Source organism: Dipodomys spectabilis, unplaced genomic scaffold (assembly GCF_019054845.1).
Source record: "Dipodomys spectabilis isolate Male_0828 unplaced genomic scaffold, ASM1905484v1 ptg000212l, whole genome shotgun sequence".
NCBI lineage: Eukaryota > Metazoa > Chordata > Mammalia > Rodentia > Heteromyidae > Dipodomys > Dipodomys spectabilis.
In genome coordinates this window covers 598470-621069 of record NW_024870889.1, presented here as the reverse complement: position 1 = coordinate 621069, position 22600 = coordinate 598470, and the positions used below count along the sequence as shown (strand labels likewise).

The following is a 22600-nucleotide window of genomic DNA, read 5'->3' as shown; positions in this document are numbered from 1 at the left end:
GAACAACACAACCAACTCCTCCCAACTGAAGTCAAAAGTTCAGCAGAGGGGAGAAAAACAGGGAACAGCACTCCCTGGGAAGCACGCCTGTGACAACAAAAGACCTGGAGGCTCAGGACAAGAGAAGCCCAAACCCCACCAAAACTCCACCCATATACCCTAGGCTGGGAATTGGGCAACACAGGCTGCTAGCACCTGATAGTAAGCAGGAGCTCAGACTGATAAGGCGGCTCAGCAGTAGAGGGATAGTCTTGGATGTATGAGGCCCTGGATCTGATTCCTCAGCATCACAAAAGCAAAAAGGGTCAGAAGTGGTGCTGTGGCTCAAATGGTAGGGTGCCAGCCTTGAGCTGAAGAGCTGAGGGACAGCACCCAAACCTAGAGTTCAAGCCCACAACCAGCCCCAAACAAACAAACAAACAAAAACACATCAGGAGCCCATAGCAGACTCCAGTATCTGGGAGAGTGCATCCAGAGCATCTGATCTTTCCAAGAACACCCGTAGGAGCAAACACAAGCAGTCTAGGCTGCTCAACCCTTCCAAAGGCGGGAATTGCCAGCAATCTACAGCAGAGAGCCGAGAATCCTAAGTAGGTCAGAACAGCAGCTGGAAATAGGCTCCCAACAGAACCCAGATCAGGCACAGACTCTCTCTACCAATACAGAAGCAGCAACCAAGCAAAGACAGACACACCAAAACAAAATTGCAGATCAGTCTCCTGAACCCCCATGCGAAAATCACAGAGAAAAATTACAAGGTTTACCACCACCCAGGAAAGCAAGCTAACCTCAAAAGCCAGCAGCCACGCAGGGGAGAGCCCCAGTGGGAGCAAAGCAGGAATGGAAGACAAAAGCTACATCCAAGGGTTGCTGGAGGCAATGACTCAAGAAATAAAGCGAGAAATTGATCAGAAATTGAAAGAGCACAAGGATGAACTATCAAAAGAGATACAGGATATCAAACAAGAGATGCATGCAAAAATAGAAGCTGCACAAACTTCAGTAAGAAGTGAGATAAACGCCAAATTAGAGGTAATGCATACTGAGATCAGTACTATGAGAACCAACATTGAATCCATAAAGGGATCCATTTCCTCCATGCAAACCACAATAGAAGCCATGGTCAACAGAGTGAATGAAATGGAAGGTAGAGTGTCAGATACAGAAGACAGAATACACCAACTGGACCAAAAAGTAACAGATATGGAAAAATCACTCAAATTAAACCAAAGGGAAATTCAAGAGCAAGCAGATAATGCCAAGAAATTTAACCTTCGTATAATTGGAGTGGACGAAGGTGAGGAATTCCAGAGCAAGGGAATGCAACACCTATTCAATAAGATAATCAGTGAAAAATTTTCCCCACCTCAAAAAGGAGCATCTTACCTACATAGCAGGAGCATATAGAACACCCAACAAGCAAGATCCCAGGAGAAACACTTCTAGACACATTATAGTAAAAATGATAGATCTGAATAATAAGGAAACAATCCTGCATGCAGAAAAAATGAAGAAGGAGCTATACTACAACGGGAAAAAAATTAGAATCACTGCAGATCTCTCCACACAAACAATGAATGCAAGAAAGGCCTGGGAAAGCACCATACGAGCCCTGAGAGCCAATAACTGCCAACCCAGACTGATATACCCGGCAAAGCTAGCATTCACATTCGATGGAGAACTGAAAACTTTTAATAGCAAAGAAAAACTAAATGAATACATAAACATTAAGCCAGCATTACAAAGAATTCTAAGAGGGGGGACACAACCTGAAGAAAGCAACCAGGAACTGGGACCTGCCCCAAACAGGCATTACTCAAAGTCTAACTTAGCAAGCACAGGAGGAAAGGAAAGAAGAAAAACTTAGGAAAACGGAATGGCAGGGACAACAATGCATCTCTCTATACTTTCTCTTAATATAAATGGGCTGAATTCGCCAATTAAAAGAAAACAAACTGAGGACTGGATCAGAAAACAAGACCCATCCATCTGTTGCCTTCAGGAGACCCACCTCTCAGCCAAACATACAAACAAACTCAGAGTGAAGGGGTGGAAAACGATCTACCAATCAAATTCCCCCAATAAGAAAGCAGGTGTAGCTATCCTGATAGCTGACAAAATAAACTTTTCATTAAAATCAGTACAGAAAGACAAGGACGGACACTACATATTAATACAGGGAACAATCCAAGAGGAGGATATTACCATAATCAACTTATATGCCCCAAATATTGGTGCACCCAGATATGTTAAACAAATGCTCTCAAACTTACAGAATAAAATAGATCCCAATACGATAATACTAGGAGATTTTAACACACCACTCTCACCAAAGGACAGGTCTACCAACCAGAGGATTGGCAAAGAAGCTACCGAATTAAGTGAGGCCATACTTCAAGCGGAATTAACTGACATCTACCGAGTATTTCACCCTAAAACAACACAGTACACATTCTTCTCAGCAGCTCATGGAACTTTCTCCAAAATAGACCATATCATAGTTCATGCAAGGAACTTAAGCAAATACAAAGGGATCGACATAATCCCCTGTATCCTATCTGACCACAGTGGAATCAAGCTAGCTCTCAATAAGAAAGCATACCGCAGAAATTTCTCTAACACATGGAAATTGAACAGCACACTCCTTAGCAATGCCTGGGTAACGGAAGAGATCAGAGAAGAAATAAAGCATTTCCTACAACTCAATGAAAATGAAAACACCTCACAAAGAAACTTGTGGGACACAGCAAAAGCAGTCCTGAGGGGCAAATTTATTGCCCTCAGTGCCCACATCAAGAGAATGGAGACAGACCAAGTAAATAATCTCATGTTGCAATTAAAACAGCTAGAAAAACAAGAAAAAATGGAACCTAAAGTTACTAGATGAAGCCAGATAACCAAATTAAGAGCAGAGATTAACCAATTAGAAAATCAGAAAACTATAACCAAAATAAACCAAACAAAAAGCTGGTTCTTTGAAAAAATAAACAAAATTGATGGCCCGTTGGCAAGATTAATTAAAAAAAGAAGAGAGGAAACCCATATTAACAGGATTAGGGATGCCACGGGAAAAATCACAACACGTGTCCAAGATACCCAAACAATTCTAACAGACTACTTTCAAAAGTTATACTCTCTAAAGGAAGAAAATCTGGCAGAAATGGATGCATTTTTAGAGAAATACAAGTTGCCCAAACTGAGCAAAGAAGAAGTAAACCAATTAAATAAGCCAATATCCTATAACGAGATACAGGAAGCTATCAAAAGTCTTCCAACAAAAAAAAGCCCAGGACCAGATGGATTCACAGCAGAATTCTATAAGACCTTTAAAGAAGAACTAATGCTCATACTCCTCAAGCTCTTCAGAAAAACAGAGAAGGAGGGAGCTATCCCAAACTCATTCTACGAAGCCAATATCACACTCATCCCCAAACCAGGCAAAGACCCAACCAAAAAGGAGAATTACAGGCCAATCTCCTTGATGAACACAGATGCAAAGATCCTTAACAAGATTGTAGCTAACAGAATCCAGAAACACATAAAAAAAATTATACCCTATGACCAGGTAGGCTTCATCCCAGAGACGCAGGTATGGTTTAACATACGTAAGTCAATAAATGTAATCCAACACATCAACAGAGCCAAGGTCAAGAATCACATGATTATCGCCACAGATGCAGAAAAGGCCTTTGATAAAATTCAACATTCATTCATGCTAAAAGCTCTGGAGAAAATAGGAATATAAGGAACATTTCTAAAAACAATAAAAGCCGTTTATGACAGACCAATAGCCAGTATTATACTTAATGGGGAAAAGCTACAACCAATTCTCCTAAAATCAGGAACAAGACAAGGATGCCCACTGTCTCCACTCCTCTTCAACATAGTTCTGGAACCCTTAGCCAGGGCAATAAGGCAAGAAAAAGACATTAAAGGGATCCGCATAGGGAAAGAAGAAGTTAAACTATCCCTTTTTGCAGACGACATGATACTATACCATCATGATCCCAAAAACTCCATCCCCAAACTCTTAGAAATCATAAATCACTTCAGCAAAATAGCAGGATACAAAATAAACCCACAAAAATCAGTTGCCTTCCTGTACACTGACAATGTACAAGAAGAGAGGGAAATAAAGGGAGCAACCCCATTCACAATAACCTCCCAAAAATTAAAATATTTAGGAATTAACCTAACCAAAGATGTAAAAGAACTATTTAATGAAAACTATAAAAAGTTAAAGAAAGAAATTGCAGAAGACACTAGGAAATGGAAAGACCTCCCATGCTCTTGGATAGGCTGACTTAATATAGTAAAGATGGTAATACTTCCAAAACTAATATACAAATTCAATGCAATTCCTATTAAAATCCCAATGACGTACATCACTGAAATACAGAAAACAGTCCAAAAATTCATATGGAACAACAAAAGACCTAGAATAGCCAAAACAATTCTAGGGGATAAAGACAATATGGGAGGACTATCCATGCCGAACTTCAAACTCTACTACAGAGCTATAATAACAAGACAGCATGGTACTGGCACAAAAACAGACCCGAAGACCAATGGAACAGAATAGAAGATCCAGAAATAAATCCACAGGCCTACAGCCAGCTGATATTCGACAAAGGAGCCAAAGACATACAATGGAAGAAACACAGCCTCTTCAACCACTGGTGCTGGGAAAACTGGGCGGCCACATGCAGAAAACTAAAAGTGGACCCCAGCCTATCACCATGCACCAACATCAACTCAAAATGGATTAAAGACCTTAACATTAAACCTGAATCTCTGAAACACTTGAACTAATAGGCACAGGAAGGAACTTCCTGAACAGAGTCCCAGGGTCACAACAAGTTGGAGAGAGACTCGACAAATGGGACTACCTTAAAATAAAAAGCTTCTGCACAGCTAAATCTATTGTAACCAAGCTAGAAAGACAACCAACTAATTGGGAAAAAATATTTACCGGCAATATATCAGACAAGGGGTTAACACCCTGTATATACAGGGAACTCAAGAAACTAATCCCTCCCAAACCTAACAAACCAATTACTAAATGGGCAAGGGAACTAAAAAGGGACTTCTCAAATGAAGAAATAAAAATGGCAAAGAAACACATGAGGAAATGTTCATCATCCCTGGTGGTGAAGAAATGCAAATAAAGACAACCCTGAGATACCACCTTACCCCAGTCAGAATGTCCCACATCCACAAATCAGCCAACGACAAATGCTGGAGGGGATGTGGAAAAAGAGGAACCCTATTACACTGCTGGTGGGAATGTACACTTATACAACCCCTTTGGAAAGCAGTCTGGAGGGTCCTTAGAAAGCTAAAGATTGACCTCCCTTACGACCCAGTCATACCACTTCTAGGCATTTACCCTGAACAACAGGAGCCAATATACAAGGACACATGCACCTCCATTATTGCAGCACTGTTCACAATAGCTAGGATATGGAAACAACCTAAATGCCCCACCACAGATGAATGGATCAAAAAATTGTGGTATCTATACACAATGGAATATTATGCAGCCATTAGAAATGACAAAATAATGGCATTTGCAGGGAAATGGATGGAGCTAGAAGGAATCATGTTGAGCGAGGTAAGCCAAGAGCGAAGAGACAAACGGTACATGGTCTCCCTGATAAGTGGATGCTAAATCTAAAATGTCAGGTGATACGACAAAACCAACAGGACTTAAGAAACAAAGAACTCCCACTCATCTGGTCGAACCACTACTAAATATCCCCATGCTGCTGATCACATGTATGGTGTATAACATGTGAACACCGTTATATGTTATAGACTGTGATAGACAATTTGTTCCAGGAAAGTTAGAATGAACTTGTGACTTTAAATGAGCATCATTATTCCACAATACTGTGAAATTCCGTAAATTATGTAATCACAATCAAAAAAAAAAAGAACCTTGGGGAAGGTAGGGAGGGAAGGGATGATAGGGGGAAAACAATGGAGGGGGTAACAATGTTCAAGAGGAAGTGTACTCATTACCTCACTCATGTAACTGTAACCCCTCTGTATAGTATCTTTACAATAAAAAAAATTTTTTTTTGCCAGTCGTGGGGCTTGAACTCAGGGCTTGGGCACTCTCCCTGAGCACTTTGTTGCTCAAGGCTAGTGCTTCCACTTTGAGTGACTGCTCCACTTCCAGTTTTTGGTGGTTAACTGGAGTCTCATGGGGACTTTTCTGCCCCGGATGGCTTAGAATCACGATCCTCAGATTTCAGCTTCGTAAGTAGCTAGGATTACAAGTGTGATCCACCAGTGCACGGCAGATGATATCATACACATTAAGAAATCTAGAACATCAGCATTTGATTCTCCATTCACTCTATGAACATTTATCCTAGATATCAGCCACCTGATGGTAACATGAGTCGAAGACGTTTCTTCCAGTCCTCCCTTGAACTCACTTACCCATCTATTCTTTTTTTGGGTCCAGTTGTGGGGCCTGAACTCTGGGCCTGGGCGTTGTCCCTCAGCTCTTCAGCTCAAGGCTAGCGCTCTACCACTTGAGCCACAGCGCCACTTCCGGCTTTTTTTTCTTTTTGCTTTTTGTGGTGCTGAGGAATCAAACCCAGGGCCTCATGCATGCAAGGCAAATGCTCTACCACTGAGCCACCTTCCCAGCCCTGCCCATCTATTCATTATCCACTCATTTTCCTTTTTTTTTTTTTGTCTGTTGTAGAGCTTGAACTCTGACCTGGGCACTGTCCCTGAGCTCTTTAGCCTAAGGCTAGTGCTCTACTACTTGAGCCACAGTGCCCTTTCGGTTTTCTGGTGGTTAATTAGAGATCAGAGTCTCAAGGACTTTCTTGCCTGGGCTGGCTTTGAACTGAGATCCTCAGATCTCAGCCTCCTAAGTAGCTGGGATTACAGGTGTGAGCCACCAGCGCCTGGCCATTCACTCGTTTTCCTACTCACTCATTCATTCCCCATGTCCTGTATTTACTAGTTATCTAGTGTGTGATGCATACTCAGCAATGCGTGTACAGAGAGCAGGGGGTGGGGGCGTGGGCAGACATACTTACTTGTAGTGGCTTCTGAAGGAAGAACCAAGGATGGGTGATTTCCTGATTTACTACAAGTGATGAGGTTGTAGAGGGCTCAAGGAGCAGTGGGCAGGTAGTGGAGGTGCTGGGGGTGGGTTGTGGGGGGGCAGGCGGGGGCATGCAGGGAGATCCTGAGAAAGGAGGACAGCAGGGAGCAGCCAGAGGATTGCCAAGAGGAACTGAGGCATGGCCCCAGCCCAGGGTCCATGGACTGGTCCTACTTTGGATGAGTTGGGAAGTCAGAGGAGGGCTCCCACCTGCTCTAAGTTTCCAACACACAAAGCTGAAAGGCTATTATGAGTACACACATCCTTCCACCCCTGCTGTCTCTTTCCACAGGCACCTGGCACATCTCTGTGCTTTCTGCAGAACCAGATGAAAGTTCATACAGCCACTAGGATATGTACAGCCTAGCAGTGGCCCTCACACACTTGGCACAGAGGAGTGGTGACATTTCTGCCACCAGAAACCTAGAGATTCTAAGATAGTAATGTGGCAGGGTGGGCAGCAGCAGAGAGGATGGCAGGAGAGGGCGAGGAGCGCTCAGGAATCACAGGATGGGAGGAGCTGAGCTTTGCAGAATAGGGGTGAACTTGTTGAAGCAGAAGAGAAGGGCACACAGGACAATATAGAGCATGAGTTAAAAAGACAAAAACAACATTAACAAGGCTGGGCACTGGTGGCTCTTGTCTATAAGCCTAGCTACTCAGGAGGCTGAGATGTGAGGATCACAGTTCAAAGCCAGCCTGGGCAGCAAAGTCTATGGGTCTCTTCTCTCTCTTTTTTTCTTTGTTGTCTCTTTCTTTTTTGGTATTGGGGATTGAACCCAGTATGCTGCACTTGCTAGGCAAGCGCTTTTGCCTGTCTAGATTTCTACCCTGCTTATGGCAACATACCATCCATATCTGCTCCATGTTGTGAAAGGATGGAGGCTAGTGGCTCAATACTGTCTCTTGCATGGGACTATGGTAGGGAGAAAAGGCAGAAATACTTTACATGCATACATGTGCGCGTGCGCGTGCACGCGTGTGCTCACGCACACACGCACACGCACACACAGAGTTGTCAGTTGTTTTTTTTTTAAACCAGTCCTAGGACTTGAACTCAGGGCCTGGGCACTGTCCCTGAGTTTATTTTGGTCAAGGCTAGCCCTCTAGAACCTGAGCTGGTGCTGAGGAATGGAACCCAGGGCTTCGCGCATGCTAGGCAAGTGCTCTATCACTAAGCCACCTCCCAGCCGCACCCTGGCTTTTGAGAAAGGATCTTACCATGAAGCTCATTCTGGACTTGGACTTGTGACCCTCTTGTCTCGCCCGCCAGGGTGCTAGGATTACAGGTGTGCACCACCACACTTGGTTGGAAAATACTATTTTTTTTTTTTGGTCAGTTATGATGCTTGAACTCTGCTGGGCACTGTCCCTCAGCTCTTCAGCTCAAGGCCAGTGTTCTACCACTTGGGCCACAGTGCCACTTTTGGTTTTCTGATGGTTTATTGGAAATAAGAGTCTCATGGACTTTCCTGCCAGTGCTGGCTTTGAATCATGATCTTCAGATCTCAGCCTCCTGAGTAGCTAGGATTACAGGTGTGAGCCACTGATGGCCAGCTGGAAAATACTAATTTTTTAAAGCATTTTAAAAAAAACTTTAGAGAGAGATTTATGTCAGAAGACTTTATGAAAACAATTTTTCAAACCTAGAGTGTTTTGCTTTTTTTTTTTTTGTCAGTCATGGGGCTTGAACGTGGGCCTGAGTGATGTCCCTCAGCTCTTCAGCTCTAGGCTAGTGCTCTAAAACTTGAGCCACAGAACTAACTTCTGGTTTTCTGGTGGTTAAATGGAGATAAGAGTCTCATGGACTTTCCTGCCTGGTCTGGCTTTGAACTGTCATCCGCAGACGCAGACTCCTGAATAGCTAAGATTACAGGTGTGAGCTATGGGCACCCAGATATAGAACTAGGATTTTTTTTTTTTTATCATCACCTAAATTCTGATAACTCAAAGCCAGGCATAGTGGCTTACGCCTATTGTCCTAGCTACTGAGAAAAAGCTGAGATATGAGGATCACATTTTGAAGCCAGCCTGGGCAGGAAACTCCATGAGATTATTACCTCCAATTAAAGGCCAAAAAACCCAGAAATGGAGTTGTGATTCAAGTGCTGGAGTACCAGCCTTGAGTGAAAAAGCTAAGGGACAAGGAAGGGCTGGGAAGGTAGCTCAGTGGTAGAGTGCTTGCCTTGCATGCATGAGGCCCTGGGTTCGATTCCTCAGCACCACATAAGCAGAAAAGGCCGGAAGTGGTGATGTGGCTCAAGTGGTAGTGTGCTAGCCTTGAGCTGAAGAGCTGAGGGACAGTGCCTAGGCTCAGAGTTCAGGCCCCATGACTGACGGGGGGGGGGGGGGGGGGGGGGGGGGAAGCTAAGGGACAGCACTAAGGCTCCAGGACTGCCACACAAAAAATATCGATGACTCAGTTGTGAAAAATAAGGCTGTGTCCATACTGGACTTGAACAGAAAAAAGTGTATAGAAAAACCACTTCTAATCACTCCTGTGAAGAAAAATGTTTTCAGTGATGAGAACAGGATATGAAACTATGTTTTATAGAATTAAAGTTTTAACAGCTTATTTTGAAGCATAACTAAAGTAAAAACTTGAATTTTAACTCTGAATTGTGAGAAGCAAACCATGCACTGAAACTTTCATTTCCAAAATGAATATTCTGAAATAATCGAGCAATCGCCCCTCCAAGCCATCTACCTGGAAGTGCGGGCTGGAGACACATTTGGCTAACTGCCGGAAAAGGGGCTCCATGATCTTCACAAATTCCGACGGTTCAATTACATCTAGAATCTCCTCTAGTTCATTTAAGAACATTACTTCTTTTGGACTGTGAGTCTTTGGCCAGTATTTGAGAAGTGCCATTACCACCTGAGAAAGAGGAGACAGGACGTGAGGTTGACAGGAAGGGAGGGCTGACATCTGGGAGGGGAGAGGTGTGCTCTTTAGGTCCTGGTAGAGCGTCAGACTCAGAGATTAGCATACGACATGGCGACTGAACCTCTTAGGGGCTCAGTGTTCTGTGACTGGGCCAGGGACAAGCTCATCACATAAAGATTTTGTAATGACAACTACCACCCTTCGCAAACCTCTGCACAGAAGTGCGATTAGCCTGCTGATCAACACTGCAATTGAAGACGAAAATGCTGTGTGAGCAGCAGACATGTAGCCATAGTCATAGATGTGAGGAAGGCACAGGCAGTCAGGACCACAGACAGAGCACTTACTGGCTCGGTGAGGGTGCTGTCCTTTTCTAAAAACTGCACAACACAGTACGCCAGCTGAAAAGTGATAGAAGAGTGTTAACGTTTCACTTCAATATGGAAATGCAGCCGTGTTCCTTCTAGAACCACCATTAAACACTGTCCCTTGGCAAGACAAAGGCCTACCAGGCCTGAGCCTACTGAGTCCAAGGAGGCTCTCCTAGGGGCCTCTCAGGAAGGAACCCGGGACTGATGCTCAATACACCACTCTTTCTCCATTAATTGGTAACAAAACAAACCAGGAAACATCTTTTAGACTAAGTGCCATCAAGTCAACCTAGTGTGGTGGGGTTTTTCTTGCGGTCCTTTTCGAGATCAGAATGAACAAGTAATTTAGCAGCCACAGAAAATGAGTTATTTCCCAGGAAGCCATGCCTTCTGAATCAACTGAAGAATATACTTTTTTTTTTTTCCTGGCAGAACAGGGTCCTTCCGTGTGTGGCCCAGTGGCCTCCAAGGGTACCACTGAGGAGCCTTCCTAAGGCTTCAGGGTGCTGGGATGGTTGTGGCTCAGTGTCAGGGACAAGTGTGGGTCATCCAAATCTAGAGACAGCCAACTAACTCATCAGGAACCACTCAATTTCCCAGTATAACTACAGTTAGCCTCTCTCGCTTAAAAAAGCCCCTTCCTGGTGCCCTCCCCTCTTTGGCCTACTGGTTTCTGTACCCCAGGTCCACAGTTTCAGAGCACACTGCGGAAAGCTTCCCTCCCAGAAGTCATCCTTTCAGTCTGCTCCTCCCATCTCCACCTCAAATTATCTGTAGAGTTCTTGATTCCAGAGCCTCCCTCAGTTTCTCAAGAGGAATCTCTCGCCCCACTTCTGCTCCTGATGTCACCACTGTGACAGGGAGACACTGCTGGGCAGCTGGGCCCCCACCCATCCTGTGTCGTGAAGATGCCTTACCTGGGGATGGTAGACACTCAGGGATTTCACTTTGTGCAAAGGTAGTAACACCTTCAATAAGAAAATCTTGTGCTCTTCTTTGAGTGGTAAGGCAAATCCATTAATTATACTGTTGAAGAGACAATTTATTCAACTTAGCATTTGCAAATTCCAGATTAAAACCAAATACCTTCTCATTCTTTGTTTTCTTCACAATGAGCCAGTATGCAAAATATTTCAGAAAAAGGGAGTATATCAAAAGGAAAAAAAACCCAAATGACTTTGAGAAAGCATAGCTGTTATAATCTTTGTCATTGTAAGATAATCTTGAAGTTCAAGGTTTGTGCGACTTGACTGGTAGCAGGCAGCCCAAGGCAGCTAGAAGGCTGAGATCTGAGGACCACACAATTTGAAGCCAGCCTGAGCAGCAAAGTTTGTAAAACTTTTTTTTTTTTTTTTTGTCATTGTGGGGCTTGAACTCAGGGCTTAGGTGTGGTCCCTGAGCTTTTTTTGTTAAGGCTTATATTCTACTACTTAAGCCACAACTCCAGCTTTTTGGTGATGAGTTTCAGACTTTCCTGTCCAGGCTGGCTTTGAACTGTGACCCTCAGATCTCAGCCTCCTGAGTAGCTAGGATTATAGGTGTGAGCCACCAGTACCTGGCTGAGACTCTTAGCTTCAATAAGCTACTCAGGAAAAGCTGGAAGTGGGGCTGTGGCTCAAGTGTAAGAGTGCTAGTCTTGAGCATAAAGAGGCTTAGGGACAGCGCCCAGGCCCTGAGTTCAACTTCAGAACCAGCCAAAAAAGAAAAAAAAAAAAAAAAGGCAGGCCGAGGTAGTGGGACAGCATGTAGTATTTAGTAGTATTTACACCTTTTGCAGCTTGTGCCACCCCGTCAGCTGAGATGGCAAATACAATTATCCTTCCCATTTGACTTGCCCAAGGTCATGTAACTGGGAAGGACATCCCTCTCCATCCCCGACTATGCCATGCATTGAGGGATAGCTTTGTCCTAGTGTATCAAAAGTAGCCTATGCAGATGTCTCTGAGGACGATGCCTTTCAAATTACATTAAGGCAGCAGGGGTGGTCTTTCTTGGAACTCTTGGGTAGAACCTGGCCCACCAGACAATAGTGTCTGTTGAGACGAGACTCTATTTAGTGCTGTGGGGAACCAGCAGGCTCAGTCCAAAGACCTGGGTTTCTTCACTGCAATGGCTCCTCTGCAGCCTGCAGCACTGCTAACGCACACCTCATCCCCATGGGAGAAAAGCCCTCCTCAGCTTTGTCACTCCAGCCCTGAGGGGATCTCAGGAGGAGTGGGTTATGAGGGCTACTTAGATTAAAATGATAAAATCTTGGAAAAATATCAATTATCATTAAATACTAAAAACAGTAAAATCAAAGAAATATTAAAAATTAGTATTTATTTAATACCTCAAAGGTATAATCTACCTTCTGAGTTTCTAGGATCAAACTTCTTATGTAACCATTTTTTTTGTGTGTGTATGTGTATATGTGTGGTACTAGAGCTTGAACTCAGGGTCTGGGCACTGTACCTGAGCTTTTGTGCTCAAGGCTAGCTCTCTACCACTTAAGCTAAAGCTTCATATTTCGCTTTTTGTTGGTTAATTGGAGATAGAAGTTTCATGGGCTTTCCTGTCCAGCCTGGGCTTTGAACTGCAATCTTTAGATCTCAGCCTCCTAAGTAGCTAGGATTGCAGTTCTAAGACACTGTTCTTGAGGAAGTAACTGAAGTTCCATAGTTTCCATGGTAACGACACTGAGCTAAAGTGGGATCAACTTAAAATTAAAAAAAAATTGGAATCATAAAAACGAGATTTGTCATTTGGTGTGTTCTACTCCAAAAGTTCACCAATCTTCTCCTTAGGTGAAATTCTATAATCTTTCTTTTAGAGAATGATTTAAATTACTTGCCCTAGGGAGAGAGAGTGGGATCATTCTAGCATAAATTCCACCTTGGTCCATTCACTGCCAGACTTACCTTCCCAATATTTCCAGTAATTCTGCTATGCCATTATGATGCTCTGTTTCATAAATAAACCTAGAGAGAACAATCAGAGTCAGAACCTGAGGTAATAGTTAGAAATAGTAGGAAAACAAAGCCTGCAGGAGGAAAGCCAGGGACCGGGCGGGAGGCAGCCCGGCGCGCGGGAGGCAGCCCTCTCACCTCCCTGCCTGTGGAGTCTCCAGTCAGGGGCCCAAGAGCTCGTGAAAGCCTGGAGATGGAAATGCCTTGAGGGCAGAGAGCTTGTCTTGCTCAAATTTCTTCCCAGGATTTTATTTTTAAAAATTTCAAAGCTGGGCGTCGGTGGCTCATGCCTGCCACCCTAGCTACTCTCAAGGCTGAGATCTGAAAATCGCGATTCAAAGCCAGCCTGGGCAGGAAAGTCCATGAGACTCTTATCTCCAATGAACCACCAGAAAACCAGAGTGGCACTGTGGCTCAAGTGGTAGAGGGTAGCCTTGAGCTGAAGAGCTGAGGAATAGCACCCAGGCCCAGAGTTCAAGCCCCATCAGGCCCCCCCCCCCCAAATTCAATTATGGGGAAGAATTTTTATAGCAAACCCCTTATTTCAAATATGCAGATTCAATCATTAACTATCTGTTTCATCCCATTTATACCTATCCATGCACTAATTCATCTCATAGTTGCTTATTTCAACATCAGAGGATGTCTTATGCAGTTTTTAAGCACAGTGTCCAGAAAGGGGAGTAGCTCTTCCTGTAGTACCTTTGTGACTATGTCACCTACATCCACTGACATCCCCCTACACTTCTGCGGGGTGCTGTCATCTTCCCAGTGTCAGTCGGCTGCAGCTTGTCTCCTGTATTCTGTGCAGTCTCTGCCACTGTGACCCTGCGCATGCTCCTAGGGAACTATGTAGCCCACCCTCTGCATCTGCTTGTCTCCTCCCAGACGAGGACAAGGACTTCTTCTAACTGTGTTCCTGGTACTAGAACTGAGTCTGGCATCTGTCAGATGCTTACAATGCATTTGCTAAATGAACTGAGGACACAGAAGCAACAGGAAGATTTCAGAAAACAAGAGAATGTCCTTGCTGGGCACCGTAATCCTAGCTACTCAGGAACCTGAGATCTGAAGATGGCAGTTCAAAGCCAGCCGGAGCAGGAAAGTGTGTGAGACTCTTATCTCCAATTAAACACCAGAAAACTGGAAGAGGCATAATGGCTCAAGTGGTAGAGCACTGGCTTTGAGCTGAAGAGCTCAAGGACAGCGCCCAGGCCCAGAGTTCAAGCAGCATAACTGACAAAAGAGAGAGGGGGAGGGTTTAGGGTGGGGGAGAACGTCCTTCCCCCAAGAATTTTCCTCACAAACAGATCATCTGCTCTTACCCCATCAGGCTCACTGGGTGTTGGTCACCAACATGCACAGAAGCTTTCTGTGAGCAGTGGGAGGTCGAGAGTCTGCCTCTCAGATGAAGCTTTACATTTGGAGACAGCTCTAAGCAGGAAAGACGCCTATGAAGACTAAAATGTCCTAAAATTGAATTGTTCTTGTTTGATCATCCCTTTTGTCGGTCGTGGGGCTTGAACTCTGGGCCTGGGCGCTGTCCCTCAGCTCTTCAGCTCAAGGTGAGCGCTCTACCGCTTGAGCCACAGCACTACTTCCGGTTTTCTAGAGTTTTATTGGACATAAGAGTCTCAAGGACTTTTCTGCCCGGACTGGCTTTGAACCATGATCCTCAGATCTCAGCCTCCTGAGTAGCTAGGATTACAGGTGTGAGTCACTGGCGCCCAGCTTCTTGTTTGAAACAACTGTGCAAGTGACCCAAGATAAAGAACAGGTAGACATCACAGAGGCAGAGTCTACACAGAGGGCTGGGTCTAGATGTTTCTCTATTCCCAAATAGCCACAATTGCCTGGTGGTCAAAAAACTCCCTGAGGGGCTGCTGCTGCCCTGCCCTGAAGGAGGGTTTCCACCAGACTTACACAGAAGGGACAGGACAAAGTCGGCAGGTGGGCAAGACAGGTGTGTGGACAGGTTTTGAGTTTTTTCCCCCCCAGTCCTGGGGCTGGGCTAGCACTCTATCACTTGAGCCACAGTGCCACTTTTGGCTTTTTCTGTTTATGTGGTACTGAGGAATCGAATTCAGGGCTTCATGCATGCTAGACAAGCACTCTACCACTAAGCCACATTCCTAGCCCGTTTTGAGGTTCTTGATAAACTGAGAAACAGCCTCACAGGATTGGGAACACTGGGCCTCAAAAGACAGATGCGATGTGCTCTTGGCCATCTGTCACCTCCAAGTGGGGCAGGTATTATGAGAACTGGAGGTGGGTGCACAACAGGGTCCTTGTTGAATCTGCTTCCTGCCAGCCTCTTTCTACACCTGCCCCAAGACAGAACTCCACTAAGCGAAATCAGTTGTGTCCACAAGGAAAAGTGACTGAATTTATCAAACTCAACTCAAACTTCACATGTTTATCCATAATGCTGAGGATGGCTGGTACAGCCATGTGCTTTGATCTCCCATCATCCCACTGCACTCAGGGCTACCTAAGGCCAGCAGTCGGGCACACGCCATTTGGCTTTCCAAATCAACACTCTTAATTTCTAATTACTTTGATCTGATCTGAAGTAGGTGTAAGAAAGAGAAAATGAGGGTAGTTCTCCTTTCCCGGAGGAAGACAGGAGGGGACCGTGTACACCTACTTAGAGCAAGCTAGAGTATTTCTAACTTTAGCAGAAAAGGAACTGGCCCTTTGGAAACCTGGACTAAGCCTGCTGCTCAAGATGGATGCCTCCCTGTGTGATGTCTTCTGTAGCTCACCTCAAGAGGGGGGGGCTCTACTTCTTTCCTGTGAAGCTGGGCTGTCCAGCAGTTCCAAGCCAAGCCCTCCAGAGGACTGGCAGCTCTGCCACTCCCTTTTGGAGGCAGCGGGAGCACGGCCTGAGGCTGCAGGAATGGGGATGGGCAGCAGCCCTGCTGCGCCAGCCACCTCAGGAGCCACCAGGCACAAATGAGAAGTGACCCTGGACATTCACAGCCCTTGAAGACGCCACACCATTTCTGCTGAGTTCACTCTGGACACACAACTGAGAGGATCAATGGATGGTGATGGAGGCCAAAGGTCTGAAACCACACCTCCAGGTTTGCCAAAACACCCTCAGGAGTCACCCAAAAGACTCACATTCAATAAACAGATTCGAATGAGGAATTCTAAGATGAACCAAGTATCTAGAAAATTCTAAAAAGATAAAAGTTTTACAGACCGAGAATCCCTTACTCAAAATGTTTGTGACTGACCAGCAGTATGACCAGATATGGGATTGTGATTTTTTTTTTTAGATTTTGGACTATTTGCACATATATGATGAGAAATTTTGGGGATATGCCCCAAGTGTGCTTGTGGTTTTTAATTAAGCGTGTGTGTGTGTGTGTGTGTGTGTGTGTGTGTGTGTGTGTGTATGTGTGTGTGTGTGTGTATGTGTGCGCGCGTGTGCCCGCACTGGGGCTTGAACTCAGATGGGTGCTGTTCCTTAGCTTTTTCACTGGTGCTCTACTACTTGAATCACAGTTCTACTTCCAGTTTTTGCTGGTTCATTAGAGATAAGAATTTCATGGGTTTTCCTGTCCAGACTGGCTTAGATCTCAGCTTCTTGAGTAGCTAAGATTAACAGGTATGAGCCACCAGTGCCTGGCAAACTTTTTTTTTTCCTTCACGTTGAGGACTGAACTCCACTTTTTTTTGAGACAGGTTTTTGCTGTGTTTCTCAGGATGGTTTCTAATTCCTAGGCTCATGAAATCCTTCAGCCCCAGCCTCCTTAGTAGCTAGGACTATAGGCACAAGCCACAAAGCTCGGCTGTGCCTGTGTCTGTCACCTGTCACATGAGGTCAGATGCAAAGTTTTCTTCTTGTGTCATCCATGCCAGTGCTCAAAGTTTCCAGCTTTGGAGTTTTAAATTTTAGGTTTGGGATTTTTTTGGTTGGGAATGTTCAATTTGTATTGCATAGAATTTAGATAAGCTGAGGACATAGACTCAAGATATTTTGCTAGTTTTCTCACAAAAGGGAAGACCCAAAGCATACTAAGTAATCTAAAGGTATGCTTGGGCCTTGTTCTTGCTATGCAAACAGACTTCACTTGAGCCATGCCCTGGCCCTTAAGATATGAGACATTTCCACGACTTTTTTTTTTTTTTAAATCAGTCCTGGGGCTTGAACTGTGGGCCTGGGTGGCTGTCCCTGCACTCTTCAGCTCAAGGTAGGAGATCTACCACTTGAGCTACAGCACCACTTGTTTTTTTTTCTTCCTGGTGGTTTATTAGAGATAAGAGCTTCACAGACTTTCCTGTCCCAGCTGGCTTTGAACCATGATCCTTAGATCTCAGCCTCCTGTGTAGCTAGGATTATGTGCGTGAGCGCAATTGGCTCATTTCTATTTTTTTAATGATAGTGTTCAACAGATTTATGGTTCTGTTGTCTAAACAAAATCTACTAGTGTTGAAGAATCAAAAAGACTGTAGCAGGAGCCTTTTCTTTTTTTGTTTTGGGTTGGTTGTGGGAGCTGAACTCTGGGTCTGGGCGCTGTCCCTCAGCTCTTCAGCTTAAGGCTAGTGCCCTACCACTTGAGCCACAGCACCACTTTGGCTTTTTTCTGCTTATGTGGTACTGAGGAATCGAACCAGGGCCTCATGCATGCAAGGCAAGCACTCTACCACTGAGCCACCTTCCCAGCCCAAAAGCCTTAACTTTAGGATTAAAAAACTTAAATTTATATTGTACCTGTTCTATGTTATTTGAATAATGTATATTACATTCTGATAGATAAGCCTAGTAATGATCTTGTTAGAAAGGAATAACAGAATCAAGAAATGCAAAACAAAGCCAGACACCAGTGGCTCACATCTGTAATCCTCGCTATTCAGGAGGCTAAGCTGTAAGGATAGTGGTTTACAGCCAGCATGGGGAGATAAATCTTATCTCCAATTAACCAGTAAAAAACTCTGGGAGCAGAAGTATGGCTCAAATGGTACAGCACCAGCCTTGAGTGAAAAAGCCATGCACGAATTTGAGGCCCTGAGTTCAAGCCCCAGTGTTGGCACTTGCAGGTGCACACAGTGTATACACACCCACATATACTGATGCAAAACAGGAATGAACATTTAGAGGAATGACATCATTCCCTGCAATGCAGGTGGTGAGTCAGGACTGGGGTATGCTCAACCCTGAGTTCTGTTATGCAAATGGACATGGGAGCTTGAAGTCCAAAGTTAGCCACATACACACTGAGATGCTCCAACATCAAAATGTGTCCCTGGGTGGCAACGTGGGAGCAGAGTTAGATTTCAGTGGCTGCAGCCACTGGGCTGTGCACTGGACTGGGAGGGCCAGGAGGAATGGGTGCTGGGCTCAGTGAGTCTGATTCAGTGCCCCAGTTCTTGCTCTTGCTCAGCCACTATGATTAGGGAAGGCCAGAAGGCCTAGGTACTGCCATGACTGGCACTTCAGGCCCCTTCTGTAGGCAAGGCCCGGCCTGGTCTTATAGTGAGACTATATGAAACTCTCCCTTGTTTGGTCATGTTGGAGTTGGATATCATGGAGATGCAAGCCAATCCAAGAAGCCAAACCAGAACATACTCACTTGGTGTTTCAGACACAGTGGAGACTACATGAACTGTTTTCTCCAACAGCATCTATCCTATGCAATGGTGGGCTGTGCTCAAAGCTGGTCCTGGGTGTGAGAGCACCTCCCCTTGTGGGATGGGAGCCAAGCTGGGTAGGGTGGCTGCCCTGCAAGGGGACCGTTTGGGAAGCTTCATGGGTCGAGGGGAGGGCAGGGCTAGAGCAAGACAAAACAGCTACGAAGCCTTAAGTGGCAGAGCCTAGGTGTACACAGAGGCGGATCAGAGAGGGTGCCCTGCCACCCCAACAGCAGAGGCGGATCAGAGAGGGTGCCCTGCCACCCCAACAGCAGAGGCGGATCAGAGAGGGTGCCCTGCCACCCCAACAGCAGTGGCGGCAGCAGCCATCTGTGGTGTCAAGAGACTCAGAGGTGCCAGGTGAGAGAATCAATGAACCCGGCATGCTGGTGCAGGTATGAAATTTCTGGAGGCACAGGCAGGAGGATATGGAGTTGGAGGCCAGCCCAGGCTAAGTTAGCATGACCCTGTTTCAAACAAACAAACAAACAGAAGGGCTGGAAGCATGGCTCATGGGCTAGAGTGCTTGCCTAGTACACATGAGGCTCTGACTTAAGAAGCAACGAGGCCTGGTCAGTGATGAGGCCAGAAGTGATGTTGGACCACGCACTTGAGCACTGTGGGGCCTTTCTAAGCTCAGTGCTCACAGGCCAGCATCTGAGGTTACACCCCATGGTCCCGTAGGCTTCAGGCTGGGCATGGCACTGGAAAGCCACTCTGGCAAGGTTTCCTCCCCTGTGCCCAGCCAGAGCCCCCAGAACTGCTCACCTGAGTTCATAGATCCTCCTAGGTCAGGCTACTTTGCTCCTCACCCTGACTCCTTCACTGAGATTCTTGGAGAGGGAAGAGATGGCGCAGGTGGAAGGACGCGGTGTTTGGACACCATTGGTTCAGTGCCATCGGGGCACCCAGAGGCTCCCAGGGAAGTCCCAAACTGGGAAGTCCCAAATCAGCATGAACAGTGAGGTTCTGGGAGATGTGGGAGGCCTCAAGAGGGGGCCAGGTATGGGGCCGGGGAGGGAGCTACCTGGACAGCAGCAGGGGCCCAGGGGGTGTGCAGTATGTCTGCCACTGGTGCATGACTTCTAGCATGCTGCTCCATCTCTCTCCACTGCCCTTTGCCCCACGGCAGGGAGACACGGGGCACTGAGTGTGAACGTGAATACCGTCATGCACAAAGAACGTCATCTCACAGAGACTTACCTATAAAATATATTATTTATCTGTTTTCGGATGTAAGCTCTCAGGCCTAAGAACTTTCCATAGATTCTGTGAAGGGTTGTTTTTAGAAAATCTCTCTCCCGAGGATCCTCGCTGTCAAAGAGCTCTAAAAGCTTCAAGAAGAAAAAGACATTTAGTGACCACTTTGCAGCTCTGCAGATTGTAGCTCCTGCAGTTACAGCTAACTCGTGCCTTACCTGCAGTACAAACTTCTGGTCAATATATTTCTTTGCGATATTAGGCTGGAAATCTGGAGACTCTAAAAATCTTAAGAAAAATTCATAAACAAGCTAGGAGAAAAAAAAACAATGAGTCAAATAACAGTATTTTATTTTATTTATTTATTTGTTTATTTATTTTTTGCTAGTCATGGGGTTTGAACTCTGGGCCTGGGCACTGTCCCTCAGCTCTTCAGCTCAAGGCTAGCGCTCTACCACTTGAGCCACAGCACCACTTCCAGCTTTTTCTGCTTATGTAGTGTTGAGGAATCGAACCCAGGGCCTCATGCATGCGAGGCAGGCACTCTTCCACTGAGCCACTTTCCCAGACCAGTAGTATTTTAAGTGGTGATTTAGATACCCTTTGATGTGATTTTTGTGGGTGTTTGAAAATAACAGATACTTAAAGGGCAGCATCTCTACCGAATCCAGGTTGAAATGTGTGGCTTAACTTAACTATAATTTGTGATGGCAATTATTTTGTTTATTGAGAGCCACAGACTATGCTTTAAATAGCCATTGAGCAAAACATTTTCCATGGCCATGTCACCAGTGCTTACATCACTGCCAGAGCCCACTGAAGAGCCGCCACGCCCTGGGCCTGGATCAGCCTCCAGCGTGGGACTGGCAGGCTGTTGCCTGGGCATCTGGAGTGAGTGCTGAGACTCAAAGCCAGGCAGCCGGACTCAGCAGCTGTCAGTGGAGCGGGCTGCACAGATGCACACAATGAGCTGTAGTCACTGGCTTCTCCCCTCGTGACTAGGCTGCACTGGGCACCATGGCCTGGTTGTCACGAGCTAGGTGTAGAAGCTAGACGCTGTGAGGCAGAATATCTGGCTCCCAGGACACCCTCCCTTCCCTGTGTGTCCCACTATCTGCTTCCCTTCCAGGTGACCTGCCATCCGCCTCCAGGGCCTTGGCATGCATGACCTTGCTTTGTCCACACTGGCCTGGGGGCCTTCTAGTCTATCTGGCATGTACAGATGCACTTGGAGAAGGTTCCAGTCAGGAAGGAGCCCAGGGTACGCAGGGACATAGGTTAAATCCAGGAACACCAGAAGCATACCTGCTGAACTCCTCCAGGTCTCAATTTAGTGGGTATCTGCAAGGTGGGTATTGCCATCGGAGATACACTCCAATTTAACATCTTTGTAGTTTGTGTAAAAGCATTTAAACACAAACACGGTTTGCTAAAACATTACTAGGTCAGAGATGAGTTCAGATGAGAGGTCTACTGGCTAGCACTGAAGGGAGGCCCTGGGCAATGCCTCTGCTCTACAGAGCCATGCAGTGCGCACCCTCCTGTTTGGGGCTCAGAGAGTCCAGTACCTGAAGATGAGGCCAGGCTGCTTCTAACGTTGGCTCATCCTCCTCTGGGTCGAATTCTGCTCCCGTAGGATTGGAGGAAGGTGGCAAGGTCCGAAACATGTTAACTGCAAACTAAAACCCACATATTACATGGTTACAACCATGACACTTCAAGTCTGACAAAGAAATACGTAATAACTCTAATAACAGTCTTAATCCTGTCGTGAAGTGTCTGGTCATTATTTTTAAGATTCAGAAACAGTGGAGCCTGGGTCAAAAGTACAACAGCAAACAGACTTCCCACAGGCAGGCGATCACCAAAGTCTTGTGTTTGACTTCCTTCCTTCCTCCCTCCCTTCCTTTATTGTGCCAGTACTGGGGCTTGAATTGGGCCTGGGTACTATCCCTTAGCTTTTTCACTCAAGGCTGGTACTCTACTTGTGCTGCATATGCTACTGGCTTTCTGCTGGTTAACTGGACATGAGTCAGATTTCTGTGCTTAAGATAGCTTCAAACTGTGACACTAAGAACTCAGCCTCCTGTGTAGCTAGGATATCAGGCGTGAACCACTGGCACCCGGCTTAGTCTTCTGACTTTTTTTTTGTTGGTCGTGGGGTTTGAACTCTGGGCCTGGGCGCTGTCCCCTCAGCTCTTCAGCTCAAGGCGAGTGCTCTACCACTTGAGACACAGCACCATTTCTAGTTTCCTGGTGGTTAATTGGAGCTAAGAATCTCATGGACTTTCCTGCCCCAGCTGGCTTTGAACTGCCACTGGCGCCCAGCTCCTTAGCGTCGTTTGCTCAAGGCTAGCATTCTATCACTTGAGCCACAGCCCCACATCAGGCTTTATCTGTTTATGTGGTACTAAGGAATTGA

At 45.7% G+C, this 22600-nt stretch overlaps 1 protein-coding gene across 11 annotated transcripts in view; it reads right to left on the bottom strand.

The window, feature by feature from the left end:
- Ppp2r5c (protein phosphatase 2 regulatory subunit B'gamma) overlaps positions 1 to 22600 on the bottom strand; it is a 143647-nt gene that overhangs the window by 18837 nt on the left and 102210 nt on the right. For all 11 annotated transcript variants that reach the window (XM_042696849.1, XM_042696842.1, XM_042696839.1 and 8 more), the window contains 7 exons: positions 21747 to 21857; positions 20397 to 20489; positions 20182 to 20312; positions 13291 to 13350; positions 11308 to 11416; positions 10367 to 10420; positions 9840 to 10010 (listed from right to left, as the gene is read on the bottom strand). In XM_042696849.1, coding sequence (XP_042552783.1) covers positions 9840 to 10010; positions 10367 to 10420; positions 11308 to 11416; positions 13291 to 13350; positions 20182 to 20312; positions 20397 to 20489; positions 21747 to 21857 — 729 coding nt within the window. The remainder of the gene's footprint in view (positions 1 to 9839; positions 10011 to 10366; positions 10421 to 11307; positions 11417 to 13290; positions 13351 to 20181; positions 20313 to 20396; positions 20490 to 21746; positions 21858 to 22600) is intronic.